The following is a 15,627-nucleotide window of genomic DNA, read 5'->3' on the forward strand; positions in this document are numbered from 1 at the left end:
CATATCCCAACCATTTCTTTTCAAGTTTTACAAGGACAAGCTTAGTTTAAAAATGTGCAGTTACTTACATTGAAATGTTCAACTGAAATGTCCCTATTAAGTTCAAATGCGGAAAGAACTGTTCAAGATTGAACTGGAGCTTCCTAATCAAGTGCTGGAAGTGAGATGCTGTTCTCCTAACACAGTGTCTTTTAGCCTTCTAAAAGCTCTCTGCCAATCCTGAGGAGAGAAATACATTTAATAATGGGAAGCCCTCCAGAGGTGTTTGCTTGCTCCTTAAATGTCTTGGACATTAAAGGTGCAGAACACTGTTTCCACCTGAACACTGAGCTGTTTTCTTAATATGCTTTGTATGTTCCATTTCAGGGTGCTCAGAAGAAATTCCAAGTATCATATTTTTCTGAAAGTGGAAATCTCTTTGCTTTCTGCCTTCCATCTTATGATACCAGTTTGTGTGTGTTACAACAGCTCAGCAAAGCACTTATGTAAGGCCCTCTTGGTGAGGGATGCTCTCTGGAGTTTCAAATTTTTTGCAGTTCATTTCGTTGTTTTTTTCTGGCTTTTTCAGGAAATAGGGAATGCTTCCTCTTGTGATTTGGGGTGCCCGTCAGAAATATTGGCACTGTTGACCTTAAGCGTGAGGTGGAAAGAGTACTAAGTGTATACAAGTGAAGTTACGCACTGTAAACCTGTAGCAAACAACTTTAATGCTGCTGGGTGCACTTTTCAAAAATAACTTAGGAGTAGCATTCTCAAGAGTGATTGGGGCTCTTTGGCATAACTCTTCACAAGTCTTGTAGATTCCTGAATCACTTCAAAGGTAAAAGTTTTCTTGTCATCCTTATTAACAGCCAATAGCTCTATGATGTTTGTTTTTTTTTTTTCTCTCTCTCTTCCTCAGCTCCCTTTTTTAGAATCTGGATACTTTTTTTATCACAATGGTCTTGCTAAAGCCAGGAGAAGACGCAGCCTTCAACACAAGCTTCGTCTGGAAAAGGACTCCAGGGTAAGTGTTTCATCATTATGTGCAGCTGTCATGTTTTCTTTGTGATGCAGACCGTTTTTTTATGAGATCAGGGTGATGATCAAATCTGTGGCTATGATTATGGGTTTTTTCCCCATGCTTGTTTCAAGCTTGGTGGCTTCTGTATGCACACACTTCCTAAATAGCCTCAGCTTTTATTATTTCACTGTTTCAAATAGTCATACATTCTCTGAGATGTATCCTCTTTCCAGTAAGACTCAGTGATGCCATGATCTCTGTGCACTCCAATGTGGGGAGAAGCCATCCGAGGTACATCTCCTGGTTGTCCCCTCCATGAATCTTGCTACCCATGGGTTATTCAACCCTGAATACCTTGTGATGTGAACAGTGGGTGGCACTTTCTCTGCAATCACCATAGATTCCCTCCTTCTCAAGGAGTAGTATAAATACCAGCTACTAGAGGAGTGTAAGCTGTCAAACTTCAGTAGTTCTTTTAGAGGTTCTTGATTGCAGTCTGCAAATGGTGTGCTCAGTTTTCAGAAGCATAAACCTCTCAGACAGGAGAAAAAGGCTCCATTTGTGGAAGGCTATGAGCTGGCACTGACAAATTCTTTCTCCTTATATGCAGAGGTTTTGCACCAGTTAAATACTGAGCTGAAGTTGGGCCAGGTAGCACAAAAAGTATATTTACTGCCCAAAGAAAGTAGATCGGTCTGAGGAATGATATCATGACAGCAGATAGATTATTTTTTAATCCTTCAGTAAGATTTCAACTCTCTGCACTGTGAAGAGGCTGGAACTATTTTGTTCCAGACTATTGTAACACCCATGACAGTGAAACACTTGAGTAGGAAGAAGAGGGAAATAGGTTAAATAAGATCACAGTTGTTGTTGTGACACCATAGCAAGCAAGGTCTGATGAATTCCCAGCTTAATTTTCCTGCTTCTGCAGAAATTTCAAGTGATTCCAGGTCCAGGTCCAACTAGGGTGCCCATGGCTGGTCCCTTCTGTTGTTGAGAGCCATGTGAGGGAATCACACAGGTTCCAGGTGCTGCCTGCCCCATTACTCTGTCCCAAGATGCTGATAGCTGGGTACTCTAGGGTACCTCTTCCTGGTCCCGTTCTCTGAAAAGAAACCAGATACAGCTGAAGGGTTACGAGGAAGAGACACACCCAACCTGCCTTGAAGGGAAATTCTCAGGCTTCTATTGTTTTGTTTAGTAAGCAGGGATCAGAAAATAAGTCACTGGGGAAAATCTACAATTAGTGACTACTAAAGCAAATGTCCTGAGAAGTGTTCCCTTTCTCTGAACCATCCAATCTTGTAAAGTTATTTATGAGAAGGTGCATGAGAAAATTTAAGAGAAAAAGCTCACAATTAAGTCAGAACATTGAAAAGTAGTGGCTGAGTACAGTCACTGGGCAGAGCCATTCCATATGCTCTTTGGAAATAAGTATTTCTGTAAGCCTCTGAACATTTTAAAAATACCTATGATATTTGTATGAAACCACTAATTCTCACTGCAGCCTAACATTACGTCTGAGCACTCCTGTACTAATTCCAGACTGGCTCTTGCATTGATACCTCTAGACTAAGTATCTGCACTGGTATTAAGAATAGCTTAAGTGGATCTACCTTCTCGTTCAGAGATGTTCCCTTTTGTGTAGTTATTTGATATTTGCAGTTTCTGGACTCCCAGTTGGCTTCTGTCATGTGGAGTGAAATCTCATTTTTCCTGATAATCTCCACCTCATTCTGGTACTGCATACCTATGGCTTATTACCGCAGGCCTAGGCCCTAGGGTATATCACCACGTCCCGCAGCTATAGGGAGGAGGAGGAGAGAAGATCCAGCAGGCAGGAATTGTGCAGCAAGATTGATTTATTTAATTATTTTACAAACTCTTTTATAGACTTTTTTCTTCATAGTCTAATTGGACAAAGGATCAGCCACCCCTTGGGGTGATTGGCTAAAATCCTAAAACATCCATTGTCAAAATATTTTTCTACTGTACCATAAACAAGACTTTTCAAGGTTGCAGGCGGCTTGGTTTTTTACATACTCTGCTACCTCTTCTGTGAGAGAGAAAAGTCTCTCACGGACTTAGAAAATAACAAGAAAATCCTTGCTAGCAGCATTTTTGTATCTACAATGGCTTCTTCCTTTGATCTCAGGGAATAAAGCCCTGTGTTTAAATAAGTGAGAATATCTCCCATGTGAGGAAAAGGATGATCCTGGGTGAATTCTAACTTCGTGGTTTGCACTGGAAAATGGAAGGGGGATGAAACAATGTTTAATTTCCACATGTAACATGACATTTTCTCATTTAGCCTGTCCTGTTGAATAGTTCTTGAGCTATTATGATACCATGTAGGTCAGTTGCTTTATATGATACAGTTTGAGAGCAATTAAAATCATTAGTCTTATCTCCCTTCTTCTTTTCTATGTGAAGTTTGGAGAAGTCATAAAAATTCCTTTCAAATTTGTGTATAAACGGAAATGGGAGTTGTGTTGACAGTACTTAATTTCAAACTCTAAAAGTAATTTCTAAATGTAATGGCAGCTTTCTAGGCCATTTACAATCAATTTCACTTAACAACAAATGTCAGCACTGTCATGGTTAATATGTTAATGCGTGAAACCAAGAATAAAATGTTCTTATTGTCAGGCTGGCCAGAAAGAAAACTTCCACCACAGGGCTATAAAAGTCTCTCAGGAATCGTTACGGTAAATGCTGTTGCAAAAATTTGCTTGGCCCTACCCAAATGTGAGAGCATGTGCTGCACTTATTCTGTATACTTTTCACTTTTAGGGAGGTTGCAATGCTTAGCTAATTTTAATTATTAGCTGAAAAACAGCACAGATGTTCACTCAATTAATTAATGTTGTCTAATCAAGTTAGTCCCTTGAGGATCCATGTCAGTTTTTCAGGAGTCTGACAGATGACACAGCACTATGCAAACAGGTTACTGCATCATTTCCATGCTCTGAATGTCTTTTAAAATGCTCAAAAGTGCTTTGTTGTGTAAAATTTACTGTATGTTTTAAACAAAATAATTCAGACCTATGCTAAACACGTTACAGCAGTTACGTGATAAACATCACTACAGTCAAGGGGTGGGAATGGAATGTTTTTAAATTCCTAGAAATCCAGCAAGAACTAATCTTTGTTCTGAAGAACCATCTCAGGTACAATGGTTTTGACATTATTTAATAGATTCATATTGCTGAAGCCTGAAGCAGTCCTGGCAGCGGGTGAAGGTACATGTAGTAGTGTCACATAGTGTGTTGTCCTATTGAACTGTTCAAGAAAAAAGTGCAGGTGTATGAGGCATCGTGGCTTTTGCTGTCAGTACTGTTCTGCCAGGGATCCTTACTGTCAAGGTGGCAAATTCCACAGTGAACTGAACTGCTTCAAATGGAGACTGTTTTGTTATTTAAATTACATTATCTGAGGTACAGAGAACCTTCCAGGAGAGGTTTCCTTTGACTCTTTTGCATCGGTTGCAAATTTCTGTGATTTCCAGGTGCAATTTTACTTTGTTATTTTAGCTTATGTTCCTTTGGTGCTAAATGGATTGTGGGGAGGGGAGGGATTTCCTTTACCATTTTAACATCTTTAAGCTGGAATTCTTAATGAGCTAAGACATAGCAGCAACATCTCAAGCATTTTCCATGTGAAATTGCATTTTCATATGCCTTTATTTGTTTATTGCTTTAGCAGAAATGTCTCAGACCAAAAGGTCAGCCATTAGGCTTTTTTGGCCTTGGAAGACTTCATTTAAGGGGCTGTTGTACTTTGCCCTGGAGCTGCAGACAGGGAAGCAGCCCTTGCTATGACCCATGGACACAGACAGCTGGGAGGAGGTGACAGCAAGGATAAGGGCCCTGGGTGGAATAAAGCCATGAGGAGCCAGAGTAGGATGGGACCAGGCAGCAGTGTAAATGTGAAGAGAGAGTGAATGGGACAGGCTGGCACAAGAGCCCAGAGTCAGTGAGAAGGTTGAGTGATCTGGGTATGGAGGGACCCATAAGCTGAGTGGGACATGGAGGAGCATGGGGTAGGCTGGACAGACTGGAAACAAGGTGTCCACATTGACATCAAAATATGCAGCTTGCTAAGTGTTGGTCACAAACAACCTCAGAGCAAGGGGACCTCTAGAGAGTCTTCCCTGTGAGCAATGGGAAATATAGCTTCTGTAAAAGCAAACCTTGTTTTTAATGAGGGACAGTGGTATGTTTCATCAATGAGATTGCCCTGGAAAAGTGAATCAGAAATACGAAGATACTTCATATTGCCTTGTTTGATAGTACAGTAGAGGCAGGATGGGAAATGGAGTCCTTTCCTGCTCCACCACAGCTGAAAGAAAACAAAACTATGGAATTTGCTTCTGTAGTGGGCTGACGCTGGCTGGATGCCAGGTGCCTATCAATTCACTCTGTCACACCCCTTCTGAGCAGGACATGGGAGAGAAAATATAATGAAGGGTTCATGGGTTGAGATAAGAACCGGGAGAGATCAGTCATCAAATACCATCACAGGCAAAACAGGCTGTAATTAGAGATATGAATTGAATTTATTACACTAACAAAATCAGAGCAGGATAATGAGAAGTAAAATGAACCCTTAAAAAACCTTCCCCCCAACCCACTCCCCCCTCCTTCCCAGCTCTACCTCCTACTCCAGCGGCGCAAGGAGACAGGGAATGGGGTTATGGTCAGTTCATTACCCGTGGTTTCTCCCACTGTTCAAGGAGAGGAGTTATTCCCCTGCACCACTGTGGGGGCCCTCCTACAGGAGACAGTTCTCTGCAAACTTCCAGCGTGAGTCCATCTCATGAGCAATGGTTCCCTGCAAACTGCTACAATATGAGTCCATCCCATGGGCAGCAGTCCTCCCAAAACTGCTGCAGCGTGGGTCACTCTTCCATGGGGTGCAGTCCTCCAAGGACAGGCTGCTCCAGTGTGGGTTCCTCTCTCCGTGGGCCTCCCATGGGTTCACAGCCTCCTCTCAGGCCTCTACCTGCTCTGGTATGGGTCTCCTCCATAGGCTGCAGGTGGATCTCTGCATCCCCATGGATCCCCATGGGCTGCAGAGAACAGCCTGCTTCACCATGGTCTATACCACAGGCTGCAGAGGAATCCTAGCTCTGGTGCCTGGAGTACCTCCTGCTCCTCCTTTTCCACTGACCTTGGTGTTTGCAGAGTTGTTCCTCTCACATACTCTCACCCCACTCTTTTCTGGCAATTACAACTGCACAATAACTTTTTTTTTCTTTCTTCTTAAATGTGTTATCACAGAAGCATTACCACCATTTCTAACTGGTCTAGCCTTGGCCAGTGGCAAGTCTGTCTTTGGAGCTGCCAGGGCTTGTCTCTGCCAGACATGGTGGAAGCTTCTAGCAGCTTCTTGCAGAAGCCACCCCTGCAGCGCCACTGCTGCCAAAACCAGGCCATTCAAACCCAATATAGCTTCATTTTTATTTTCAAAGCTGACTTTTCTTCTGTCTCCTGTATTATAAATACAGCTGTGGTCTCAGCTGTATTATTATGTAAACATTTTGAAAAGTGGCCACATTAAAAAAAGGAAAGAGAAAATACATGGTCATTATGTTACCTTTCAGAGCAATACTTCTGTGTTTTTGCTGTTGGTGGGTATTTTCTGTTTGTAAATAGTCTTCTACTGGAGGAGAAGGGTTGAAACATAGTTTGTTCTCTCAAAGATTATTTTGGTTTTTTTTAAGTTTTAGATAAAACCATTTTCCTCCCACACAGTCTCTCTTGTCAGACAGCTGCCAAGATTAATCCCACTCAGGAAAGAAGCTTTAATATACAAAGAAGAGCTGAGTCCCATTACTGATGTCTCTATGCGAGTGGATCTGTGTTGCTATTGGGAGAATAAATATGTATGTGTGGAGGGAGGAAAGGTTAAATGAAAATCTTCCACTGAGAGTGAGTTTGGCACTTAGATGAAGACTTCTTTGGAAAGAAACATCCCAGGTGATGGCAGTTGTTACATTTCTGAAAGGGATTAGGAAGGGGGACTTGACCGTGCTGATCCAGGAGTCTGAGGTGGGTAGATGCAGAGCTTCTTCCAGGAATAGTTAACCAGATGCCTATGGTTAACACTATTCCCAAACTGCTTGTCTCATGGGACAAGGAGAAAAAGGGGGCTGTAAATGCAGAGGATCTAAGCTTTAGTTGAATAAATCAAAATCTTTCATCTCGTTCGTCACCTGAGATCCTTTATATGCTCCCTTAATGTGAGTGGCTTGTTTGTGATTGGACCCTTGCAACCTGTGAAGGCAGAATTGCCCTCTGCCGCCCCTGGGCAGGGGTTGTCAAGTGCTGCCAGGGGTTAATATTTCATCCACTGTTCATCTTTAACAGGGAAAAAGAGGGATGGATGGCAGTTTAGGAAGAAGAAGCACAGCAGCCCTTAGCAATGCCAGTGCAAGATGAATCAATCTTCAGGGCCTTTTCCAGCAGCATTAATGACATGTTTGAGCTGGGCTAATGGTGGAGCCTTTTGCCTTACTCTCTTAGCTGCCAGAACAGATCTTCCCCGTTGCAAAAATTAAAATCTTCCTGATAAGATCAGGAAAACCCCGTTTTCCTCATTTCTCCCTAGTTCTCCAGCCAGTGGGGAGTGCAGTGATCTGGGGATGCAAGGGGTAGGAGCCACTGGAGCTTTCCTTTGTTCAGACCTTTGTAATTGCTGTGGAGGTGTAACTTGTTTCTCCAGCCTTCTGTTACTGGAACCAAATAATATTCTGTCCCTAGAGCAAAGCAATAAGAGCAATTTACAGTTGTTTTTGGCATCTTTACTCCTGCTCCATGCCCCACATCTTGATTTCTCAGATTCCTGACCAGTGTTGGTGACTTTGATTTCCTGGGAAGTTTCTGATAGGAGCTTGGAAGATATCCCAAGATGCTTCCTCCATTTGAGAAGAAAGCTGGTTTCCTCCTGAAAGCAAAGGGGTAGCTGGAGAAGATTGCTTTCAGGTAGCTGGAGAAGAAAGGGTCATCACTTGACCAGTGCATTGTGGTAATCCTACTGTTGATACTGTGGGTAGAGGGATTAGTTTTTGTGCCATTCACCACAGCAGTGATCCCAGATTCATATAAAATTTTCAGCCTCTGTGGAGCTAAACATTATATAGGTGAATGTAATGCCCAAGACTTGCCATCCCCTCTCAAATCTTAGAGGGAAGATTCAGGTTCATCATCCAGTTCTCTGCTGTGCAGGGAGGTGTGTGTGTTACGACAGAGAGATGGGAGAATGGTAGGACAAAAAGCCTTCCTGTTTTTGTATCTTCTGTGCTGCAGATGGTAGAGGTTGACAGACTTCCCAGTAAAGTCTATTTAGCCTTTTGCTGTAATATCTGTTGTCATGGGGCTGGCATGCTGGTAGGATTATGTTCAGGAGAAGTTTGGAGCTGCCATAATTTTATGAGACTACAGGGCAGCATTACACCTGCGTTGGTGTTATCTTTTTGATATGAAATGGAACATTAAGTAGTAAAAGCTGTGCTTAAGTATCTGTAATAAATATTGAAAAGCCAAGGAAAACTCATGAGAGGAAATGTCTTCTTTCCAAAGCTGAAGAAAACCCCCAACCACCCTCAAACCTAAACACTATTCATTGAAGCTGCACTGCAAACAAGTACTGAAGAAATTTTTGTCTTGGTTGTCTTGATGAAATGAAGCATGTTGTACAGAAAACAGGCAGTGACCTCCAATGGATCCCTGGATTACAATTTCTTGTGTAAGCTGTTTTATGCTTTATCCAGTGTGTTTTAGGAAGGGTGTCTTGGTTTGACAGACAGGTGTCTGCTAAGGAAGGCAGAAGCCTCCCTTGGAATGGCAGATGTAACCCCTTTCCCTCCAAGTTATTATAATCCTGAAATCAAGGGCTTTTAGGCAAAGATGTGGGAAAACAGGAATAACAGTTCTTTACTATTATATATATAACCAGTCAAACAAAACAACAATAACTATGGCAGTAACAGCAAACAATCACAAACCCAGTCCCAGCCTTCTCGGCTGTCAGGCCCTTTCTCCTTGGGTGCAGTTCTGCTTGCAGCTGGCAGGGGCGCTGGCAGCTCCTGGTGAGCAGGGCAGGTGCGATGGTTTCCCCGTGGCTGCAGGGGGCGCTCCGGAGTGAGCTCGGGGAGCAGGTGGCACCGGTGCCCTGGGATCCTGGGGAAGGATGGAACAAAGGCTTCACAAAACCCTGGGCAGCCTATCCCGGTGTCCGGCCGGACTCTCGGGAACAGCAGGCTGGAACGGCAGGCTGGAACGGCGGGCTGGAGCGGCAGGCTGGAGCGGCAGGGACAAGCGCAGATCCCAGAGACAGACGAGATGTATCCAAACGGGGAACCCCCTGGAGGTTGGGCAGGCAGGGCAAGCACGGCTACAGCGTAGCGAAGGCTTGAAGCAGCAACGGGGCAGGGTGGCCACAGCCCAGCCTCCAGCAGGGCAGGGAAAACAGCTTTGGGATCCCGGCATTGTTTCCAGCAGAAAAGAAAAAAAACAGCCAAAGAAAAAGAACCAGCAGCTCCTTTCTCTGCAGCTTCTCTCTCTGAACACCAAGAGCGAACTGACCCCACACCCAGGTGAAACAAAGGAGTAGCCAGGCCTACCCCACCCCCAATGGGCAGCTCTTTTTGTCTTTCTTAAGTACAGTCATTTGTCCCCTAGCAACATGCATATGGGAAAAAAATTCCTTTAACAGGAAAAAAATTACGACTAAACTAAAACCCCAACAAAGGGTTTCCAAGAGTCTGTACCAGTTCACAGAAGGAGGCCTCTTCTGGTGCTGCTACCTTTTTCAAGTTACCCTCTTGAATGGTACTTATTTTGCTTTTCCATACAGCTCAGGGCTGGTTTTGGTGTTTCTAATTCATAATGAAGCCAGCTGCCAAGTACTGTAAGACAATTTTCTTGAGGGAGCTTTAGTCACCTGTATGTCATCTGGTAATTGATTTTGTGTGTATCTTGTTGCTGAGAAAATTTAATGCTTAAATGGGCATTTTTCTTTTATCACAGTTAGACCCTTTGCAGATGTTGGAGGGTGGTTATTGAAATATACAGATTTATAAATGTTATTATCTGAGAACACAAGAAAAAAGAAGCAGCAGAAATTGCAGCGCAGTGTTTAAAAAAAAAAGTCAGACACAGTTAGAGTCAGTTTCTGGGAAGGTGGAATTCATCCTGTCCTTCAGACATGGAAAGAGAAAGGGTCATACAGGCAGTAGGGCAGAGATAAGTAATTGCAGGAAATATGCTGCATATGTCATATGAACTGTGTCATTCAAAACAAGAAATCATCAAGGCTGCAAAGAGATTTAAGTGTCTGTTAAGTAAGGAAAAAAGTTTTCTCACTACTCTGCCCTTCTTGCACTGCTTATATAAGTAAGGGAGTACTCCTCTGCCTCTGGAATGCAGGGGATAAAACTAGTCTTTAGGTCATGAAATTGTTCCTGTGATAATGTCAAAAGAAATGTATCAGAAATTCAGTGAGGTATCAGTTTGGTTTGTGACTGTACTATATTCATAGCATGGTTGTTGTCACTGCAAACAGTGGTTGCTGAATTCCCTGTGATTGCCTGTTGAAAACTGAATCTGAGGGAGTCCTATTTTGTTGTCCCTGGCCTTTGTAGACTCTGTTCCTGCCCAGCAAGGGCCGCTGGATTTAACTGCTCATGGAAAGCCCTGTCCAGCTATGTTTTGTGTAGTTGACCAGTGGTGATTCCAGCTGCAAAGCACTTAGCTGCTCTTTAATTCAGATATCACAATTGTTATATGATCAGTTTCTGTTGTAAAAAAAAGGACTCTCTGATAATAAAAAATGAGGCTTAGAGTTATTCAGATACTTAAGCTGTCACTTAGATTGACACAGAAATCCCCTTCACTGCAGTGTGAGAGTGTTGAGCATGTGCTAAAGAATTTCACAGTTTCTAAGTTTGATTTCCTCAGATTTAGCATGGCATCACTGGCTCATCTTTGGACTGCATATGCATATTGTATTTGTGATGTGCAATACAGTTCTAAAGTAAAATATCAAAACACCATTGAGTATGGAACATTAAATATTTCAAACAGTTTGCTACTGGAGAAAATTATATCCAGCTCAATGTAAAAGCTAATCTTAACTGATCTATTATTTCTATTTGTAGCTAGAAAGATGGAGAAAAAACCCAATCGATCAACATCAACATTAAAGAATGTTGGAAATCTTTTATAGCTATGTTATATGAAAAAGCACCATTGGTTGCACACAGTAAAATAACAAACTATCAAATTAACATCAAACTCAGAGTGTCTTTTATGAAAACACTGTATAACTGAGTTTACAGGGTGAACTAAAACTGTTTCTATTACAAAAAAAAAAAAAAAGAATGTACTGCAGGGAAATAGACTGATAGGCAAAGGCAGTGCTGTGCAGATTAATGTAGAATTTTCCAAAAATAAAAGTGGTGATGTTCTGCAGTCCTGGTACCACTAGGATCTGGGGAGTCTGCATGGTTGGTGGTTTTAAGACAAGGTTGATGACCTTGGCAGTGACCATGGCTGAATTGCATGTGGCTAATTTCTCTCAGTGGCCCTGAGATGTTTCAGGTGACCTCTTGAAGTTGCTTCATGTCACATATTGCATCATTTTCATATTGCTGAACATGATACATGAAGCAATAGAATGAGCTTTATCTCTCAAAACCACTTTTAAATGTGAGGAAGTTCAGTACTTTTACAAAAACCTGTTGTGACAGCTGGCCACATTCAGCCTCTGTTCTGCTGCCTGTAAATTGCTGAATTTGCATTAGTTGAGTTTCTGCTTTATTGCTGATGTCTTTTCTCCTGATTGTAGTGTCACTCCCCCATCTCCCTCTGCCTTTTCCTGTCTCCCTCTTGTTTCCTGCCTGATGAAGAGAGTCTCTGCTTTGTGGAGCAGGCCAGAAAAATAACTTTTGTTATTTGTCTGTGGGATTTCCAGCCTTGGATCTTCGAAGAGGTCCATTAAATATTACAATGCAAGGAGTGCCAGTGGTGAGGCTATCTGGTTTAGGGATTTTTTAGTAGGATGTAGAGAAGAATGGACAGAGTGAGACAGTGGCTTTGCATTAACATGGAACCCACTGTGATGCAGAATTTTACTTTGCTTTAGGACAAGTTTGGTTTGGTTTTGAAAAAGGAATTCAGTGCTTTGATATGCTGAGCTAACAGTCACTGAGGGCTGTGAGTATCTCAGCATTCACTGGATCCAGGAATCCATAGGTATACTGTTGGCGCTTGATGAGTGCAAAATATGTGGGGGTTCAAAAATGACCAAGTCACCAACATTAGAGCTATGACGCAATTCAGATTGCTGTGTGCAACTCTATCTTCAAGGTTGGCTTCACTTCCAGTTCAGCTATACTGTCTTTTCTCCTGTACAACTAAATTGTATGCTAAGAAATCTTCCTCAGAAACAATGCAACAGACATTTTGGGCTCTGTTTTCTTTTGAGCAAATCTCTAAGCCTAATAGAAAATATGCAGGCTGGAAAACTGTCTTTTGAAAGATTGCAAATATATTGTTCAACATACAACTTGGGAAGATTATAGAATTAGTAAAATATTGTACCTGATAGTATATGGTACCCAGACTGTGAGATGGTAGGTCTAGACTGAAACAAAAGAAATTTTTAAGTTTATTTCTATTCTTTCTTGATGTCAGAAAATCAGCTGTTACAACAGTTGATGGGGTTTCTTGTATATACAGTTAAATGACCATTATATCTGACATTGGCAGTAAATAAAAGGTGGTGCAACTGATGGTGTACAGTTAAATCAATAACAACGTAAGACTGGAATATTTTTTGGTGTAGTTTTTTGGGTATCTAAGAATGCTGTACCAGAGCTTGTGTCACAGGGCTGTAACTTTAAAAACCCCACTCCCTTTCTTCTAAGCTAGAAGAATCAATGTAATGGCATATGCTACTATATCACATAATAAATGTATTATGTAGTGCATCCACTCATGTAATTTAACATACTGTACTGTTTAAAATTTGATAAGTGTTTTATTTTGTGAACAGCATTTTGCTCTGTTGGTTTATTGCAGTCTTTTCCAAAACACTGTTGCTACAGGCATTCTGTGTTTCCAGATCTTCAGTGTGTATGCAATATCTTAAGTATAACAGTAAGGGTTTTTTTGCCACCAACTCAACAGCCCAGAAACCAATATGGAGTTTTAAATACATCTGTGAAATCATTGTTTGTATGTATGATGTGCTCCGTGAATACAAAAAGGGGTTTTACAAAAGTCACTGGAAATTGATAGCAGTATTTGGAGACGCAACGGAAATAAATGAAAGGTTTAGATTTAAATTATTGCTGAGTAGTTTGCTGAAGTAGTTATTTGATGCTACATTGGAACATGGCTTTTTCAGCCTCTAACAGCTGAAAATAGCCAATAGTAATTAAAATGCTAATATGTATGTCATGGGTTGGTGAAGTTGAATATATGCTTCTTGGCCTTGGGAACTTTCATACTGAGGGAGAGAATAGTCCTGTGTAGGAAAAAACACCTTGGAAAGACTAAGAAATATTAAACATCTCTATGGTACATATTTTCCCTAATTATTTGTATAGTATAAATTCCATACCATTATAAGTGGACTCTGGCAAATACTACAATTTTGCTTATAAGGACTGATATCTGAATGGCCACATTGCTGTGAAAATAGACCTTTGCATTTTATATTGCAAGCTATCTGCTCTCTGAGTGCTGAAAAGAAGTACACTCTTAATATGAGTACAGATTTAATATGTCATCAATGTAAATAGTCTGTCTTCATGCTCTTTATCTTACTTCATTCTGAGCATTATACTTTCATACAGAGGAATACATGGTAAGGGATCCACGAGCTTTGCAGGGCTTTGCAGACATGAAGTCTTCACAAGGCTTCAAGACAAGAAGAACCACAATTGCCAGATCTAATTATTATTATGCTCCTGGTTTCACAGCAGTGTCACTGAGCTGATTACTGCCAGGCTCTAGGTTATGTAACACTGCAGTGTTGTGGTCAGCATTAATACCTGGTTCTCCCTTGCCAGCTCTTGACACTCCTATTCCTTTTCTTTGGAGGAGGTACAGATACATTGGATCTGTACCACATCAAGAACCTGAAAAATAAAAGAGCCACTGGGATGAGAAGATGCCCTGTGTTTTGTCTTGGAGTCTGAGGCTGAGGTATTGATTACATTTGTTCCCATCTAACTTGGCTTCGCCATCCAGCAAATGCGATAAACTTACTGCTGAGCCCATCATCTGTGTTCGGCTGCTGTTCTCCCTGGCGCTCAGCCAGCCTTGCCCTGCAGAGCTTCTGGATCACTTTTGTCCTCCCTATGGCTCCACCAAAGTCAGAGCTATTATGTCTGGAGGCATTTTGTCCCAGAAAAACCAGGAGTTTGAGGAGCTGTTGACTGTAGCACTCTGTGCTTTGGAAAAACCACGGTCTAGTCAGTGACTGCACAGTGATGTAAAAATATGAGATACCTTGTATAAACCTTATAAGTACCATTTTAGCTGCCTTTTTTTTCCAACTCAAAACAAGCTGAACTTGTGTTGTAAAACCTTCACTTATCTCCTGGATCTGCTCCCTTGGGCCAACAAGTATCACTGGCAGAATTTGAACAAAAATGCTGGATATCTTTGGCCAGGATTTACTAATATAATTGTGCAGTGCTTGCTCTATTTTCACTTCTCAATTGTGATGCTTTCCTGGGAAAACATTCATTGAGTATGTTTTACTTTTGGAACATGAGCTTTTCTTGGAATAATTCACTTGATTGTTATTGGACTGTTTATTTTCTGAAAAGAGGAAGGGTCATATCCATCTTAAACTTACTTCCCTGTTTCCAGCTCTAATTGTGTATATAGCTCATAAATCTCAAGGGTCCTTACCCAAGTTGTGCAGGGCATGTTATAAGGAAAACTTATGAAAATTTTTCCACTGGACAGTCAACTAACTATAATTACTATTTTCCCAAAGAAAACATATCCTTAAGACTTCGACTCATATTGTTCATAGTGAGTCACAAAGAAGTAGAATGTACATTTTCATATTTGAAATACTTCATCAGGAAAAAAATATTTTATTTAGCAAAAAATAAGTCTCATTTTGTTTCAGAGTTTCTGGTTGGAACCTTCTAGATTTTGTTTCATGGTCATTTTTGACTGTTTTCTTCAGTTTAATTATTCTTTCCAAATGAACATTCTAATCCCAGACTTCTGTAGGTCTGACTCCAGCTTCCAGAATGTGAAAAGTATGTTTCATGCATGTTTCAAGGAAAAATAGCTAGTGGGAGACAACTTCTAGAAGAAGCATCTGATGATCAGCCAGGACTCCAGCCTTCTTCTGGGTAACTCGCTGCTCACTTCGCTTGTCTTCTTAATTGGATCTAGATGGCTAAGAACAAACTTACAGGCAGCAGTGCCACTGTGAGGGACTAGAGCTTCTCACAAACAAATCCAGGGGAGCTCAGCTCACTCTGCCTTTCCTAAAAACATCTATAGAGTGTGAGATTTCATTCAGTCAGAGCAGACTTAACAGCTTCTTGAACCCATTCTTAGGAGATGATGCAAGCTGAGTGA

At 41.4% G+C, this 15,627-nt stretch overlaps 1 protein-coding gene across 2 annotated transcripts in view; it reads left to right on the top strand.

Moving 5' to 3' along the window:
• PCSK2 (proprotein convertase subtilisin/kexin type 2) overlaps positions 1-15,627 on the top strand; it is a 122,856-nt gene that overhangs the window by 29,847 nt on the left and 77,382 nt on the right. The window contains exon 2 of one of the 2 annotated variants that reach the window (XM_069009030.1): positions 902-1,006. The exons of the other annotated variant lie outside the window; for it this stretch is intronic. Coding sequence (XP_068865131.1) covers positions 902-1,006 — 105 coding nt within the window. The remainder of the gene's footprint in view (positions 1-901; positions 1,007-15,627) is intronic. 2 annotated transcript variants of the gene reach the window in all.

The sequence above is a fragment of the Aphelocoma coerulescens genome, chromosome 3 (genome assembly GCF_041296385.1).
Source record: "Aphelocoma coerulescens isolate FSJ_1873_10779 chromosome 3, UR_Acoe_1.0, whole genome shotgun sequence".
Taxonomy (NCBI): Eukaryota; Metazoa; Chordata; class Aves; order Passeriformes; family Corvidae; genus Aphelocoma; species Aphelocoma coerulescens.